This window comes from Colletotrichum tamarilloi, assembly GCF_030869305.1.
Source record: "Colletotrichum tamarilloi strain Tom-12 chromosome Unknown Scaffold_11.1, whole genome shotgun sequence".
In the NCBI taxonomy this organism is placed as follows: Eukaryota; Fungi; Ascomycota; class Sordariomycetes; order Glomerellales; family Glomerellaceae; genus Colletotrichum; species Colletotrichum tamarilloi.
This window is the reverse complement of record NW_026849394.1, coordinates 904,401-921,344: the sequence shown is the minus strand read 5'-3', so window position 1 is coordinate 921,344 and position 16,944 is coordinate 904,401. Positions and strand designations below refer to the sequence as shown.

Here is a 16,944-nt window from a genome sequence, read left to right as displayed (position 1 = left end):
TCGTGACGGGTATATACCTCCTCCACAGATTCATTCATTCTCCAAGAAGTCTCCCTCATACAATATGCTCCTTTTACAACATGGGCTTCAGGTCGTCGGCGACGGTGAAGGGCGCCTCAGTCTTGCTCTTGATCTCATCCACCGTAACTCCGTCCGCAATCTCGATGAGGGTCAGTCCGTTGGCGAAGTCGACGTCAAAGACACCCTGCATGGCACGTTAGTATCATGTCATCATCCCATAGGAGCTAGGGTAGAAAGGAGGTGGAAAGAGACTTACCAATTCCGTAATGATTCTTGACACGCAGGCTCTGCCAGTCAAGGGGAAAGCGCACTGCTTGACAATCTTGGCGTTGCCCTTCTTGTCGGTGTGCTCCATGGTCACAACGACCTTGGTCGCGCTGGGGTTGCTGACGAGATCCATGGCACCACCGAAGCCCTTGACCTTGCCGGGCAACATCCAGTTGGCGAGGTCACCGTTGGCGCTGACCTGCATGGCACCGAGGATGGTGAGGTTGATGCGGCCGCTGCGGATCATGCCGAAGCTCTCCTCGCTGCCGAAGACGGCGGCACCGGGCTTGAGGGTGACGGTCTCCTTGCCGGCGTTGATCAGGTCGGCGTCCTCGTTGCCCTTGGTGGGGTAGGGGCCGAGACCAAGAATACCGTTCTCGGACTGGAGCTGAACCTCAACCTCCGGGCCAACGAAGCCGGGTGCGAGCATGGGCATGCCGATACCCAGGTTGGCGTACATGCCGTTCTTGAACTCCTTGGCGGCACGGCGAACGATGAGCTCGCGCTTGGCGGCGGTGTCACCGGTGCCGAGGGCCTTCTTGGCATCGGCGTCGTTGGGGTCCTTGGCGAAGGTGTACTTCTCAATGTTCTTCGGGGTGGTGCTCTGAATGACGCGCTTGACGTAGATGCCAGGCAGGTGGACAGCCTCGGGGGAGATTTCACCAGGCTCGACAATGTGCTCAGCCTCGACAATAGTCATCTTGGCGTTGCGGCCCATGGCACCGTTAAAGTTGTTGGCGGCCAGGCGGAACTGGCAGTTTCCGAGCTTGTCGGCCTTGTAGGCCTTGACGAAGGCGTAGTCACCGGCGATACTCTCCTCTAGGAGGTATGACTTGCCGTTGAAGACCTTGACGTCCTTGGGGTAGGAGAACTGGTCGGGAGAGCCGTCGGCCTTGTTGCGGAGGGGCAGCTCGCCAGTCTGCACCACGGTGCCAAAGGCGGCCGGGGTGTAGAAGGCCGGAATACCCTTACCGCCGGCGGCGCAGCGCTCAGCGAGTGTGCCCTGGGGGGTAAGCTCAAGCTCAACCTCACCGGTGAGGTACATCTTCTCGAAGGTCTTGTTCTCGCCAATGTAGCTGGCAATCATCTTGCTGATCTGCTTCGTCTTCAGAAGCTTGCCGAGGCCGGAAGCATCGGTGCCGGCGTTGTTAGAGACGGCGGTGATGCCAGTGATCTCAGGCTTGTTCAGGACCTCGTCAATCAGGGTATCGGGAACACCGCAGAGACCGAAGCCACCGCAGAGAAGTGTGGAGTTGGGCTTCATGTCCTTGAGAGCCTCAGTAGCTGAAGGGTAGACCTTGTTGATCTCTGGCCTCCGCGCAGATGCTGAGAAGGCGCGGGCAAGAATGGCAGTGTGCTGATTGTCACCAAAGGGTTAGTTTGGGCTACGCGGGCTGAGATTTGACACTGCCGGATCAATTGGACATACGTTGGAGCCATGGCGAGCGTAAGCTCGCAATGAGCGAGCACACAGAGCTGCTGAAGGCATCGTGGTGTGTGAGGGTGTGTGGATGGTAGTACGTGACTACAGCGGAGGGTTACAAGGGCCGGAGAGTACGGTTGAGCAACGGACTGAAGCAGGTCACCGTACGCAAGAGTGACAACGACAAAGAAGCTATTGACAGGAGTTGGGAATGAAGCTGGAGAGAGGAATTGGGGAGGGAGAAGGAGAGAAGAAACGCCTTTCGTCACGAGGGATTCCGAAGGGGCCCCGGCCAATTTATTGCATCTACGTTTATCCCCCAGGACCTAGCTCCAAGACCGTGAATTGCCGCAGAGCACAGTATGTGGGATGGATTGGGAGAGCGTGTCTGGGGGGGGTACCTGATTCCGCCCCATCCCTTCGGGATTGAGCTCGGCAAGAGGAAAGACGAGGGTTCAAGCTTGGGCCTGCTGGCGAGTCTGAGAACCTCCAGCAGACAAAGAAGCTCCAACTCTGGGGTCGACAGGCACCTTTTGGCAGCGTTAGCTAAGCACTCCCCCCTCTCATGTTCCGCGACTCGGAAAGTGGCGGGGCTAAATGTTCTTGCGGCTTGGGCTCTGGGGTGACGCCAAACTGGGAAAAGTCCACCTCCAGCTTTCCCCTTGACCCCGTCTGAACCCCGCAAAGACAATTCTGAGCCTCTGATGGAGGAAGTGCATACCCAGTTGCATCTATGCTTTGTTTTGTCTACACCTTCTTTATCCTGCGTAGAGTGAATAGTGACAGCGTCTCCAGAGGGTAAGCTCAACATCAGAACATCAATCATACAGCTACGGGCTATTATGGGTGAACTCGGGGATCGGTTCGGGAAGCGGCGCCGTTTGCCGAGGACTCTGCCGAAGCGGAACAAAAGTCAGGAATTTCCAACCTCAGTTCCGAACAGGCGCTCTCTGCAACCACTCAGTCCCCTCGACAATGGATCAACGCATGGTAAAACCCCCAGCCTACCAGCAAATTGTCACTGCGATACCGGCGGCATGCACAACCCCTCGAGGCGCGCGCCGGCTTGGCTGGGTCGCTGGCGAGGTTCAGAGCTCTGCGGTCCCCTGCGTCTGTCATCATTAGCCCCGAACCTTCGGTACGCAGTCCGGCACTCGAGCGGCTCGTTGCCATCCGATGTTGTGGAGAAACCCCCGGTGTGTTCCGCTAGCCTCTCTTCTGTATCCTCGGCCATTGCTGCGATGCAAATGCTCCAAAAGAAAACACGTTGAGCCCCAAGAAGCAGGTCACCATTGGATATCCAAGCTGCACAGGTCGCATACTGACATGGTGACCTCAAATGATGAGACTGTTCTACGTCTTTTAATATTTATCCAACCCCATGGCTGCATGGTCGGGGTGCAGTATCCGCTGGATAACTTAGGTAACCAGGAGCGCGCCAGGTAAGGTAGCTTATGGACTGGACGATTTGAGGCGGGGTGTATCCGTACGCCTGAAGATGCCTAGCCGCTGATTGGCGACCGCAAAGTTAAGGTGGAGCCGTCGCAAAGTCCAATGTCTTATCGGACAATCGGCCAGGGATAAGTTTTCTCCCAGCTCTTATCGGCTGCCCCACGCTCAAAAAATTTCCCAGCATCGCTGCGCCTTTGGTGCAGCAGTAGAATGGATCTGAGGTTGCGACCCGTATTGCTGTGATTTTGTATCATTGCGCTTGTCGGTCACGAATTGGACAGCCCACCCGTACATCATATACACCGGGCTGAACCGTTCAAGTCGCTAAAATGGAACAGAGCGCCAAGCGACGTAAGGTCTCCCACAAGGGCGACTCCAAGATCTCTGCCAACATCGCGACGGCGAGTCCATTCGTCCTCCAGACGGACGAACTGTTGAAGGAGGTCAAGGTCGACTACGCCGAGGCTCTCGATGGCGCTGACGCCCTGTTGCATAAGATCAGAAACCTGATCCAAGGAATTGAGCCTCATGGTCCTATTCCTGTTCGTAATCCCCGATGATGCTGCTCCCCCCACTAGACACAGGCTGTGTTAACCTCGTTGTAGATCGCCGAAGCCACGCGCAAGTTCCAGAAGACGAACAAGATCAAGATTCCCTATCCGGACCCGAAACCCGCCGACGATGCGCCGTACAAGCTGTCATACGAAAAGCCCGCCGCTTACAATGTCGTGGGCAGCTACGTCTCGAAGACGATGATCCAGGCCCAGGCCAACAAGGGTGTGGACATGATTGTGCAGATGCCGGCTTCGCAATTCCAAGAAAAGGATCACCAGAACATGCGCTACTTCTACCGCAGAGCCTACTATATTGCGAATATTGCAGCCGCCTTGCGCAAGGAGTTGGCAGGATCGGCCGACCTGGAGTTCGAGAATCTCAATGGCAACGCCCTTCTGCCCGTCCTCTCCATCAGGCCCTCTTCAACATCCGAATCGTCAGAAAGCGACGAGAGCGACGAGAAGGCCGAATCGGGGTCTTCAAAGGCGGATTTCGTCATTCGGATCATTCCTTGCGCGCCGGAAGGTGTCTTCCCCAAGAAGAAGTTGCACCCCGCGTACAACAGCAACCGAAATGGGCAGCCGGAGAACGCCAAGGAGTCGACTGTGTCTACGCCCTTCTACAACTCGACCATTAAGGCTGAAGACACATTTGTCACGTATCTGCGGGTCCTCACTAGAGCCAAGGCGGATTGCGCAGCCTTCGCAGACGCTTGCATACTCGGAAGAATCTGGCTCCAACAACGAGGTTTGGGCAGTTCGCTGGCCAAGGGTGGATTCGGTCACTTTGAATGGGCAATCATGATGGCGTTGCTGCTGCAGACCGGTGGACGGAACGGCCAGCCGGCGCTTTCTTCGGCTCTGAGCAGCACTGAGCTATTCAAGGCCACGGTCCAGTTCCTTGCGTCTACCGAGTTTGCTAAGAAGCCCTTTGTCTTTGGCACATACAAGCTGGGCGCTGACCTCATTCGAGAGAACGGCCCAGTCATGTTCGATCCCGAACGTGAAGTCAACATTTTATACAAGATGAGCCCCTGGTCAGCGAGCCTTCTCCACTTCCACGCCAGCACCACCATGGAAGTACTCAACGACACTCTGGCAAACCAGTTCGAGCCGACCTTCATCACCAAAGCCGACTTGCCGCTACACCTGTTCGATAGCATTTTCGAGATCCAAAACGTGGACAGCAACTCAAAAAGCACAAACCCCGATCGACGAGGTGCCGTCTGGGATCTAAGCTTCAAGGCTTACACCGTTCTGAAGAAGGCGTTGAAAGAAAGGTCACAGCTGATTCATTTCGCAAGTCAAGACCCAGCACCGTGGTCAATCACCAGCACCCGGCCCACGAACCTGTCCAACATCCAGGTTGGCGTCATCTTCGACCCTGCCAACATGGGACGCTTGATGGAGTATGGTCCTTCGGCCGAGCTCGAGAAGGAGGCGGCAAAGTTCCGCAAGTTCTGGGGTGACAAGGCCGAGCTCCGTCGCTTCCAGGACGGCAGCATCCTCGAGTGCGTGCAGTGGACGCGGCAGACGTCTGCAGAAATCTGCGAAGAGATCGTCCGGTACGTCCTCCAGCGCCACGTGAGCCTTGGTGCTGGCGATTTGCGCTTCCACGATGCCGATATCCCCCCTTCCCTGGACATCTCGCCCTTTGACAGGGAATCCTTCGAGGCAGCGAGAAAGGCCTTCAGCACGCTCGAGCAGGACATCCGCGGCCTGGAGGAGATGCCGCTCTCGGTTAGGCAAATCGCCCCCGTTGTCCCCGAACTGCGATCCGCGTCGGTCACGCCGCCCTTTGCGCTCTCTCAGAAATCCGGCCCTCCGCCGATGGACGTAAACCTCTACTTTGAGGCATCCAGCAAGTGGCCGGAGAACCTTGTCGCGATCCAGGAGACCAAGATTGAGTTCCTGCTCGACATTGACCGTCGGTTACGCGCTGCCCACGACAACATCTCAACGAGCCTCGGTCGCGACAACGCCGCACGGGATATCGACAACCTTGCCTACCTGGACATCATCTACCCCAACGGTGCCGCTTTCCGACTGCGCATCTACGCAGAGCTCGAGGAGGCCCTCCTAGACCGCCAAGCCAGGAACAAGACGCTGGACCCCCAGAGCAGAGTCCAGGCCGAAGAGGCCCTCTTCAACCTCAACTGGCGCCACAAGCACCTGCCCCTCCACACGCAGACAATCACAACCTACTGCACCCGCTTCACCACCCTCTCCAACACGATCCGCCTCGTCAAGCACTGGTTCAACGTGCACAAGCTCGCGAGCCACATCTCGGAAGAGCTCATCGAGCTCTTCGTCCTCCACGTCTTCCTCAACCCGAACCCCTGGAAGGTCCCCTCCAGCACAATGTCCGGCTTCCTCCGCACCATCCTCTTCCTCTCCCGCTGGGACTGGCGCGAAGAGGCCCTCGTCGTCGACTCCTCCGACGACATGACCGCCGACGACCGCGCCGTCGCCCAGCACCACCTCGAGGCCTGGCGCGCCCGCGACCCGACAATGTCCCACGCAGTCCTCTTCGTCGCCACCCCGCACGACCACCTAGGCCTGGCCTACACCCGCCAGGGGCCCTCCAAGCTCCTCGCAACACGCATGACCCGCCTTGCGAAAGCCTCCAGCAAAAAGATCAAGGAGCAAGGCATCGCGCTCGACGTCGCCGAGCTCTTCCAGCCGTCCCTGGCAGACTACGACGTCCTCCTCCACCTCTCCACCTCGGGCCTGAAACGCGTCGCCCGCGACGCCGCCTCCGAGGCGGGCACCCGCACCTCCCTCTTCAAGAACCTCGACGAGCGCACGGGGAAAATCCCGCTGCCACTCGCGCGACACCCGGCGACGGTCCTGCTGACGGAGCTCGAGACGGCGTACGAGGATACCCTCGTCTTCTTCCACGGCGCGTCCGGCGACGCCGTCATCGGCGCCATCTGGCAGCCCAAGCTGCGCAGTCGGCAAAAGTTCCGTGTCGGTCTGCCCTACAACTTCCACCGGGTCAAGGGCGACAGCGGCGACGACGACGAGGAGGGCGATGTGGTCGAGGTGAACAAACCGGCTGTGCTGCTGGAGATTGCTAGGATCGGTGGTGACTTGATCAAGAAGATTGAGCTCATTGAATAGAGGATGAAAGATAGGATCTACGAAACGTAGATGGTGTAATTTGGGGAATCATAGCGAGGTTAGGAAAAGTCCATGAGCATCAAAAGTCCGGTTTTTTTTATTTTACCATGTCATTGCAACGTCCGCACACAGATTCGCGGTTCAGTTGAGTGATTACAAAAAGAAATTGTCTTTGGTGATGCTGATTATAGCCCTATTCAACCTTTGGTTTTCCCTGTCTGTAACGCCATGCCATGATATAAAATGCCTATGCACACCAACAAAAGACGTATACACAAAACATGCCCCTTTTCTCGTCGCACGCAACAAGTCCAAGCTATTGTGTATTCATTCCGAAAATACCCCCCTTTATCCCAGTTTCGTTGTATTCATTCTAGTATTTGAGCAGCTTTTGCTCTTTGCCGCTGTCGGCAACCTGCTGGGTAGAGAAGGCGCAGAACTTGTCCTTGATTGCGACCACCTCGTATGTACCTTCTTGGCTCGCGCGGATGATCTTGCTGCTTTCGTAAGAGACGTCATGGCGTGTCTCAAGGACGACGCTCTTCTGGCCCTTACGGGCATTGGAGCTGCGAGTGTATGTGAATTCGTACGGCGGAGTGCCCCAGAACTCAAAGAGGATCTCGACTTCGTTGCCTTCATGGATATCCACCCGAGTCTGTCGGCCCCTGCTGATCTTGACAGCGGGCAGAGGGTGAATAGTCTTGGTAATGTCGACAGAGGCGCGGCACTCCGAGGCCTTATCAGAGATAGAGGTGATGGTAAATTCGCCAGGTGACTCGGCGATACGACGGAAGTTGGTTGTGCTAGACTTAGCCTTGCGTTGCTGGCCCTGGAAATCGTACCAAATCTCAAAAGGAGGCGTGCCGGAAAGCGTATAAGCAATGCGTTCACCGACGCAGTAGTCTCCTCGGCTCTCCAGAGGGTAGATAGCGGGAGCATCATGGAGATGAACTTGCACAGATGGCGCACCGATCTCGTACTTCTTTTGGCATCCGCGAGCGTCTCTAACCTCGCGGATGCGGACATGCTGAATTCCAAGACGTAAATGCTGCCTGGGAATGTGAATGCCGTACGTGTTACCTTGGATCGAAGGAATTCTATATGTTTCGGGGACGGTGCCACTGTGATGCTTGATTTCGATCTCAATGTAGAATGGAGCGACACCGTTCAGGGTGATAGGAATGGTGTCTTCCTTGTCTTGCTCGGTCTTGCAGTACTTGAACGATTGACCGGGCTTGACGAAGGCAGCAGATGGCTTGGCGTTGACCCTTTGGTCGATGACGAGTGACCGAGAGTTCTTCTCGCTGTTGTAGAGATTATCTGCGAGGGCGGAGAACTGGTACGTGTACTCTCCAGATTTGGAGGTATCCATAGGAATGGACGCTTTGTTGAGAGACGTGTCGAAATCCCTCTTGTTGGTCGAGGCATAGCCCTGGGGAGGCTTGTGCTGAATATTGTAATCAACATGGAATGGAGCCGAGCCTTGCAAGAGTTAGTGAGATTTGATAATTGAGATGGCGGATTAACTTACCCTTCAGGTTGACCTCAAAGGCGTCGATATCCCCCTCACAAACATCACGTTTGACGTATTTACCCTTATCCAACGTGATTGTATCAGACGGTACCACGGTGATCTCTGGACGAGGGTACCAGTCGACCTCGAATTTGGAAGCCTGAGGGTCCACAACACCAGGACACTGGTTGTCTTTCACGTTGACGATCTCGTACGTGCCTCGGGACCTGACAGGAAGGACATCGTTGCCGTTCCTCAACGTCTTTTCGTAGATCTCATCACTTCCATCAACATTGCGGTAAGAAACAGTCCAAGGTCCTTCGCCCTGAAGTCGCAAAGGCAGCTTGACATCGGCGTGTTCGATGACCTTGGTGATGCGCTTGTTCTCGAGCAAGCCAAATGCTGCGCGGGGCCGCTGGCGCCTAACCGAGATCTTGAGCTCATCCTTCAGGAACGTGCGACAGCCAGACTTATCCTGGACGCTGTTGAGAGCGAGTGTGTACTCTCCGCCCTTCGCAAGAGGCTTAGTCTTAATCTTGTACGATGACCCCTCGATGTCGGTGACACGCTCAGATTTACGTTTTCCATCGTGCACCAGCTCCCATTCGAGCGTAAACGGGGCGTCACCGAGAAGGAGGATGTCGACTTCAACTTCCTGTTCGAGACAAGCGCTCTTGAGTCCGGTCGGGTGCGAAATGTGTGCAGAGGCGGCTGGCTTCACGTCCGTTTCCAACGTCATTTCGGGGCTGAGAGGCTGACCCTTATAGATAGCATCATCAATCTGCTTGAAGATGTACTTGTGATGACCAGCTGCAGTGGGTCTCAGTTCGACTTGTTGTCTGAGACCCTTTGCTTCCACCCGCTCGTGTCGGGTCTTGCCCTGCTCGTCAACGACGTCGTATCGAACCACGAATGGTGGCGTTCCGATGAAGTCCAGGTCAACTCGGAGTCCCACTGAGTTACCTGCGCATTTGTCGGGGATCTCTTCGGAACGGAGAGCAAGCTGGGGCTCGAGTGGGTTGAGCAACAGGCAAGATGACGGCTCCTGCACTTCGCCTTCGCACGAGCCACTAGAAACAGATTTGAGTGTGTAGAGACCAGGCTCCGAAACATATGGCTTGTCGTGGGAGTTGGCTGCGGTAAAAGAACCCAAGGAAACCTGATCGCCGTGGTCTCCGCTGTTGGTCAAAGAGTCGATGGGCGAGAACTCCCAAGTCAATGTATGCGAAGTATCGGGGTTCTTCCCGGCTATCGAGAAACTGACTGGAAGTCTTGCCTTCTGGCCCTTGGCAACCTTGACCGGTCTGCGTAGGTCACAATCCTGCAAGCGAGCTCTGGGCCGCTCCTTGACGAAGAAGTTGCGTGCCAGATGCTTAGGCCGGGGACGCACTTCCGCATCTTCGGCAGACGGAGCGTACTTCTGAACGTTGCCGAAGCCATCCGTAACCTCGTCCACGGCGTACTGCCACTGCCCTGGGCTATCCAGCGTCTCGTTGATGCGCACGGCCACCGTATGGGGCTTGACCCAGGAGATGTCTTCATCACCAACTTGAGTCAATGAAGAAGATGGGGTACCAAGTAAAGGCGAGGTATAATCTTCAGGCTGCAAGCTCTGGAAATGAAAGCTGCGATCGTTGTCTTTTCCTGTCCGACTGTAGACAATTTTCAGGGGCGGCGTTCCGGTGACGTCAACAAGCAAGTTGGACAAGTCCCTGATGCACCGGTCCTCTTTATCGGGCGTCCGGAAACCTGCCTTCGGGCACGGCACTACATAGGTGTCCCTCGTTGTGCGTTGGACCTCAAGCTTGTATTCATCCAGAACCTTGCCCAGGCGGTACACACCAGTCTTCTTGACTGGGTACTCGATTGAGTGAGCCAGTGGGTTTGATTCCGCCGTTTGGTCCTTGATCTGCTTTGCGATTTTGCGAACCTCCCTAGTGGACAGCTTGATCGTTTCTTCCAGGTTGGTATCAAGGTCGATGCGGATGAGCTCCATCTCAGCAGGCACCGTAGAGTTGAACTGTATGGGTAGTCGAATAGTTTCGCGCCCTTCGCCGATGCAGAATGGAGTTTGCTCGAAGTTGAGTACCGCAGAACTGGGTAGACCATGTCAGCAACAGAAATTGCAGTAATGTGCCTTATTAGATTCTTACCCTTCTGGCAAAATGTTGATGATCTGCCTGCCCATGATCAAGGAATGATTATGCAGAATGCTTGAAACCTTGACAGTGTTCTCAGAAACAGCCAGCTCTCGGTCGTAGAAGACCTTGAGGAAGCCAATGAGCCATGGTTGCAAGGGGAGCTATTCGTGGTTAGCCTGGCCTCAAAAGTGGCACACAACTTCCTGCACATACCGGAATGTTGAACATCAACATGAAGTTGAAGAAGGCGTGGATGAGGAAGATTGCCGTGACTACAGGCTGCGACAACTCCAGCCATGGTATCCTCATCTCCGGGAGGCCAAAAAGAAAGCCAAAGTCGATAAAGACCCATTTCAGAAATAGCCATGCCGATGTATCATTATCCTCCACAAGCTTGATCCAGTCGTAGAATCGCCATGCCAGCAGCCCGACGTAAATGGCAAAGGCATAGAAGCGTTGTTGCGGAGCATCGAGGATGGTTAAAGGAATGACGGGCTCGGTCGCAGGGCCATTTCGAGTCGCACTCTCGGGGGCTTGAGGAAGCGAAGATGTGCGATGACTGCTCTTCTGGGAGGAAACGGAGGAGTTCGGGTCGGGATCCTGTCGTCGGGCTGGTGTTTGTGGAAAGCCACCAGTCCGCTGTCTCGGTGTTGCGCTCATCGCATGCCGTTTTCAAGGTCGCCTCATAAGAATCGGAGTGTGTTGACTTTGCCGATGACGGGTGGAATCTTCCGCTCTGATCGATGCGAAGGGTAGACGTCGGGTATTAAATGGGCTTACCCGGCGTTGCAAGCTATTGTTGACGTCGTGGAAGTATGGAACTTAAAAGGCTGGACCGGGAATCCAAAAGCTTCAAAATTTCCAGTGAATGTTCGTCACGTCTAAACGCGCCTGGCAACAACACCCACCTGTTGTGTATTTGTGTGCTTTGATTGGTTCAGATTTCGTTAGGTGGGTCCTCCTTGGGATACTAACAGGGTTCCAGCTTGGTGGCAGCTGGCGGGCAAGGCACCTACGCTGTGTGAAAGCCGAGCGGATCCGCCTTCCTCCTCTGTTGACGTAGCTGGGTAGAAGCTGCAGCCTGCCCGTTGTCGATGGACGATCCCCGCCGTGTTCTGAAGCTTATCTTGACACAATATCGGTGCCGCCACCTATTATCACCAGCCGTATAAACCCAAAGTGAGCACAGAAGCTACGCCCCAGTTACCTTGGCTCAATGAAAGAGGACAATTTATCCATCCAATGTATAATCTCAAGTAGATAGGAGGCTCTCTGAGAAATGCATATCCTCCCAAGTTCTCAAGCCGTCACATGTAATGGAGGTAAGTCTGCATCGCATCTTCTGTCATCAACTAGGTGATATTTTACCCTGCGTTACTACAACAAAGAATGATCTCTTTTGTTGCGTCCTGTCATGTCGCTCCTTCCACAATGAGACCATCGAATAGTGCCTGGTCAATGGAATCCAGGTTCCGAGTTCAAGGCAAATGTTCCATTCGTAAACCCTCTTCACATTGTCCTTGGTCCTCAAAGGCAACCTCAGGTCAAAGGCACCTTCATTTGACAGAACCAACAACGAAATATTTGCCCTTAATCAGTAGACAAGGTCTCCTACCTTGTTCTTCCTTCTTAATCGATTAGCAGCCGAACACCATCTTCATTTTAATCACCTTCTTATCACCCTTTCTCTCCCACTCACCACTGCCTATATTCTGCACCACTTGCTTGGTATCAACTTCTTCTACAAGCTTCTGGCAGAATCACTCTTTACTTTGATTTCTCATTCAAAACCACCAAACAAGCGAACGAAGCCATCATACCACAAGGCATTTGCCAGCATGGCCTCAGTAGCGTCTGCGCCTGCTAAGATGCCTCGAAGGCATTTGCGAAGTCGCCAGGCAAGCGCAGCAGTCATGGTGCCTCCAATGACTAAAGCACAACAAATATCTGACGTACCTTCACCTATAGACCACGAATGCGACATCTACGCAATCAAATCCAGCCCACAGCAAACTAATGTGGCTCTTGAGGTAGCAGGCGAGCCCGATTGCTCGCCAGAAGCCGGCCGGTTGCGGAAGAGGAAGGAATCACCCTGCGAGGCTGACGGTGACGCTGAAGGTGAAGCTGTCGCAATTGCTATGGCCGCCGGCTCAAGGCGGAATCCTAAGCGCAAAGCTACCGAGACGGCTGCCGCCTCAACATCTGCTGCCGCTTCTAGCGGGTCGAAAGACTACCAGACGCTTCTCCGTGAATCCCTGGCGCCCTTGGGTGAGGATGAGCTCAAGGAGTGGGAGGGTTGGTGTGAGGTGGAATCTGAACCTGTGCGTTGACCCGCGTTTCCAACTATCTACCCCAGTTTCCATCCTCAAACTGATGCTAATCCTTTTTCAGGCCTTCTTCAATGCTATGTTACGAGAGATGGGCGTCAAGGATGTCAAGGTCCAAGAGGTCTTCGCGGTTGACGAAGATTACGTAGCGACTCTTCCGCAACCCGTTTATGGTCTCATCTTTCTCTACCAATACTTCTCTGAGAACTACGAAGACGATGCAGTCGTCGATAGTCGCGACGTTTGGTTTGCAAATCAGGTATGACTCTCTCTCATCTGCCCCTCTCTCCCCCCCCTCCCCCCCTCCTCTCTTCGACCGCATAGAAAATACTCACACAGAGCTTCACAGACGACAGACAACGCCTGTGCAACCGTCGCCATGACCAACATCATCATGAACAGCCCAGAAGTCGATCTAGGCAAGGACCTCCAGGCCTTCAAGGACTCCACAAAAACACTCAGCACCCCGCTCCGCGGCCACGCCCTGGGCGCAAACCCCTTTATCCGCTCCGTCCACAACTCCTTCACCCGGAGAATGGACCACCTGAACGCCGACTTCGTCCTCGAGATCGAGGCGTCAGAGTCCAAGAAGAAGACGAAGCGCAGAGGGCCGGCAAAGAAGACGAAGAAGAGCAAGAAGCAAAAGATTGACGAGGAGTCGGGATTCCACTTCATCGCCTACGTACCGGCTAACGGCTCGGTCTGGGAGCTAGATGGTCTCAAGACGAGGCCCGTCTGCATCGGACCTCTCGAGGAGGGCGTCCACTGGGCTGAACTGGTCCAGCCCGAGATCCAGGCGCGCATGCTCCAGTTTGAGGACACCGCCCTCACCTTCAACCTCCTTGCACTCTGCAAGAGTCCATTGGGGATCTTGTCGGGAGAGCTCGCGAGCACGCTCCGCTCATTCGAGCTTCTGAATAAGCGTACCAAGAGCGTTGACGGCTGGCAAAATCTCATCGCCGGCAATGACCAGCCTCTTCTGAGCACCGACATTGAGCGTCTCGCCGGCTTCGGCATATCAGGATCGGATATACAACAGGCCCACGTGGACCCAGCATTCGAGAGAAAGGTCAAGAAGCCATCCACAGATATGGGGGAGCTCTTCAATCTCTACGATGATCTTGTGACAAAGCAGAAGTCTCTCATGGGAGAGTACAATGCCGAGATCGGTTCCGTGAATGAGGACGATGACCGTGTGCAGGGGCGGAAGAAGGACCACACTCCTGCAATCCATTCCTGGGTGCAGAAGCTGGCGGAGCACGGCGTGCTCGCGGATTGGGCAGCCAATTCTTAGGATGATTTGCAAAAGAGAGAGGCGAGAGTAAAGTAGTGCGGAATCGGTGGGGGATCGATACCGAATTTGCAATTCGGGGGCGTTTGTGGTCTGGAAAACATAGTAGATGGTTTTGCATGTGGCTTCGGCAAAGCAGCAAGTCTATTCACTTAGAGGCACATAGCCTCCATAGCCATGCCTTTGTAAAAGGCAGCAAAAAGGGCATGCGAGTTCGCAAGACGTAAAAATTCATTATTATTCTAAGGAGTAACTTCTTGTGAATTACGCCAATCATAGTAGAACCTCACATCAATCTCCATCAGCCATCAAACCTTACAACGCCTAGTGTTTACACGGGCGTATAGACCACCTCATTGTTGGAAGGGATGAAAGTGCACCTTTCTCTATCGAATCGCTTAAAGAATAGCCCAGTGTCGGGGAACAATGCTGCTTGTGCCTCTTCAGGGTCGCGCACGAGTTCAAGGCTTGAGGCCTTGACCAAGGAAAAGGTCCCTTGCATGTTTGGAGGAGTCCTGATGTACTGTTAGAAATTTTGCCGATTCTTCGCCAGTCTCATCTGTTAACTCACAATAGCCTGTAATATAGGACCGATCCTTGAGCCATTTCCCCATCAGTCACAACGCCGACAAAGCCGTATCTGCCATGCCGGACAACATTGCCGATCTTGTACTCCAGGCTCATCTGTGAGTCACGCAACACAGGCTGCTGCTCATCTGCCCTGCGAATGAGGCGAAGGATATATTCCGGGTTGGGAGCAGCAAGAAACACATCGCCATGTGGTTGGGGCCGAGTAATATAAATCTTCTCAACAATCCAGGCGTCATCGAAGCGCAGCGAGTTGAATCGCAAGGCGAAATGCGATGTCACGTCAACAAAAGCATCGGGATCCAGAAGAGTTGTTGCCCAGGCGGCGGCGTAGACGGATAGTTCAAGGTTCTGGAGAGCAGTCCCAGCCCCGAGCCCAGCCAGTCTCTCTATAGACACGTCCTGAGACGTGTAAACGAGGTTGGTATGCCGTATATTGTGTGCGAGACGTCCAATCATTGTTGAAACGGCTGCCGGTGCCATTGTTTCGACATCTAGACTATGCCACCCGACCTGGGCAATGAACTGTCGTAGCGTCTCCTTGCTGAACTCCTCATCACCCCCATATGGATCAAGGTACATCCTCTCAAGTTGCCTTGATGGATCCATGACTCTCGAGCCATCCAATCTGAATTCTGGCGTTGCGAAGACCATTGAAAGCACATGGCCTGGTAGCGCACAACAGTGGGCATTCAATCCCAGTCTCTCCCCGACACAACAGAAAATTGCTGCTGAAACCATTGGAAGCGACTGGTGGGCCGATGTTCGCAGCGCATGGCCAAGGAGACAGTTCCGTAGATTGCGATAGTTGGTTTCAGGGTCAACCATACCGGTGAGATTGTTGGATCTCAGCCAACGATTTAGAGTTAATGCCCTTTCCCGAATGCAAAGCCCGTCAAATTCGGGGTGACTGCCACGAAACTCGGCTGCGAGTCTGTCAAGAAGTTTGGAAACCTGCCATAGGGGTTAGTCAAAGAAGCATAATATATAGCCTCGTAGAAGACCTACGTGATCTATGTCACCCTCGTCGCCCTGGATCACAAACATGTCAAAAGCAGCAAGTGCTTGCTCTAACCTTCCGGGCACAACTTTCGGAATATGGTTGGGTCTCCAAGCTTCGCGCGCCTCATCACTGCGAAGGCTGTCCCAAATCTGGATGGCGGCCCCACGGCGCATGCTGGCGAGAATGGCATTGCTGAAATACCTATGCGGAGTTGATCAGAACGCGCCAGCAAACGTTGCAACGAAAGTTACCTACCTTCTGGCCAAGACGTCTTCGAAATGATCTGGGGTCTGGGCCTGGTCCAAGAGAAAGTCCTTGGCGTCAAGACCAAGCAAGCAGATCTCTTCAAAATTCTTTACTCGGCCATATTTGGTAGCCAATATTCCACGGAATTGGCCTGCAGCCTTGGCGTTTCTTCTCTTGCGGAATAGAAACAACTGCTTCCACAGAACATTGGATGCAGGTTCTTCCAGTTTCTCTTTGAACCTGTGACTTGGATGCCAGAACTTGAAGGCATGCAAACAGTAGTATCGCCACAAAATCGGTTCATTGGAAAGCCGGGCCAAGCGCCTCGAGAGGAGGTTCGCTGTGACTAAGTTGTCCTCTGGTGAGATGTAATGTAGAATTTGGTGGATTATTTCATCTGGGATCTGGTCAAATGAGAGCATGGCGGCAGAAGCGTCATGCGCACACTATGAAATCGACGGGTAAAGAACACCGAAGAAGACCAGGATGGATGCTGTCGCAAGCGTAGTCGGGGTAAGTTGGTGGGGTTTGCGGAGGACTTATACAGCTAGACAGAGTAGAGTCTTGGTATAGTAGCTGTGAAGACGACTTCAAATGGTGACATGAAATCGATAACAGTCGTCTCTGTGAGTTGATCATCCCAGGGTCGGTTTGATCGAAGGCAGATAGTGACGTTTTGACGCTTGCGGTGTGAAGTGGTTGCATCACAAATCAATGGGAGGCTCTTTCCCACTTGTATCCGTAGTGTCTCAAGCTGCCCTGTGGAAAGAAGCAAGGTCCACCACGTTCATTGACGTTTTGTCGTCGAAAAGTGGGACTCTGCCATGGGATTCTTAAACTGCGGAGCCCATGCTATTTTCTCTCATTTGATTGGCCAAGAATCCGTCCCGCTCATTGGTCTAAAAACCACGACTTGTTCCCTCTCTGTCCCGCCACGCTAGTCCGAGATAGGAACACGAGTAAACAACACTCACAACGCGGTCTGGGATGCGACC

The 16,944-nt window shown here is 54.1% G+C and overlaps 6 protein-coding genes across 6 annotated transcripts; 2 read left to right on the top strand and 4 right to left on the bottom strand.

Moving 5' to 3' along the window:
- Nucleotides 1–73: 73 nt before the first annotated feature.
- Nucleotides 74–1,777, bottom strand: CTAM01_04764 (coenzyme A transferase; the record flags this gene model as incomplete). The annotated part of the gene is made up of 3 exons (XM_060520794.1): nucleotides 74–205; nucleotides 278–1,645; nucleotides 1,718–1,777. The coding sequence occupies 3 exons, from the start codon at nucleotides 1,775–1,777 to the stop codon at nucleotides 74–76; spliced, it is 1,560 nt and encodes a 519-aa protein (XP_060384748.1).
- A 952-nt stretch (nucleotides 1,778–2,729) lies between these two features.
- CTAM01_04763 (uncharacterized protein) lies at nucleotides 2,730–2,945 on the bottom strand (the record flags this gene model as incomplete). Its single annotated transcript, XM_060520793.1, has 1 exon — nucleotides 2,730–2,945. One exon carries the CDS (start codon nucleotides 2,943–2,945, stop codon nucleotides 2,730–2,732), a length of 216 nt encoding a protein of 71 aa, XP_060384747.1.
- Nucleotides 2,946–3,492: 547 nt separating this feature from the next.
- Nucleotides 3,493–6,840, top strand: CTAM01_04762 (nrap protein; the record flags this gene model as incomplete). Its single annotated transcript, XM_060520792.1, has 2 exons — nucleotides 3,493–3,705; nucleotides 3,769–6,840. The coding sequence occupies 2 exons, from the start codon at nucleotides 3,493–3,495 to the stop codon at nucleotides 6,838–6,840; spliced, it is 3,285 nt and encodes a 1,094-aa protein (XP_060384746.1).
- Nucleotides 6,841–7,213: 373 nt separating this feature from the next.
- On the bottom strand, nucleotides 7,214–11,154 carry CTAM01_04761 (uncharacterized protein; the record flags this gene model as incomplete). Its single annotated transcript, XM_060520791.1, has 4 exons — nucleotides 7,214–8,322; nucleotides 8,372–10,449; nucleotides 10,507–10,655; nucleotides 10,708–11,154. 4 exons carry the CDS (start codon nucleotides 11,152–11,154, stop codon nucleotides 7,214–7,216), a joined length of 3,783 nt encoding a protein of 1,260 aa, XP_060384745.1.
- A 1,178-nt stretch (nucleotides 11,155–12,332) lies between these two features.
- Nucleotides 12,333–14,115, top strand: CTAM01_04760 (ubiquitin carboxyl-terminal hydrolase, family 1; the record flags this gene model as incomplete). Its single annotated transcript, XM_060520790.1, has 3 exons — nucleotides 12,333–12,815; nucleotides 12,886–13,080; nucleotides 13,171–14,115. 3 exons carry the CDS (start codon nucleotides 12,333–12,335, stop codon nucleotides 14,113–14,115), a joined length of 1,623 nt encoding a protein of 540 aa, XP_060384744.1.
- A 328-nt stretch (nucleotides 14,116–14,443) lies between these two features.
- Nucleotides 14,444–16,371, bottom strand: CTAM01_04759 (F-box domain-containing protein; the record flags this gene model as incomplete). The annotated part of the gene is made up of 4 exons (XM_060520789.1): nucleotides 14,444–14,627; nucleotides 14,684–15,654; nucleotides 15,709–15,904; nucleotides 15,959–16,371. The coding sequence occupies 4 exons, from the start codon at nucleotides 16,369–16,371 to the stop codon at nucleotides 14,444–14,446; spliced, it is 1,764 nt and encodes a 587-aa protein (XP_060384743.1).
- Between the last annotated feature and the right edge of the window lie 573 nt (nucleotides 16,372–16,944).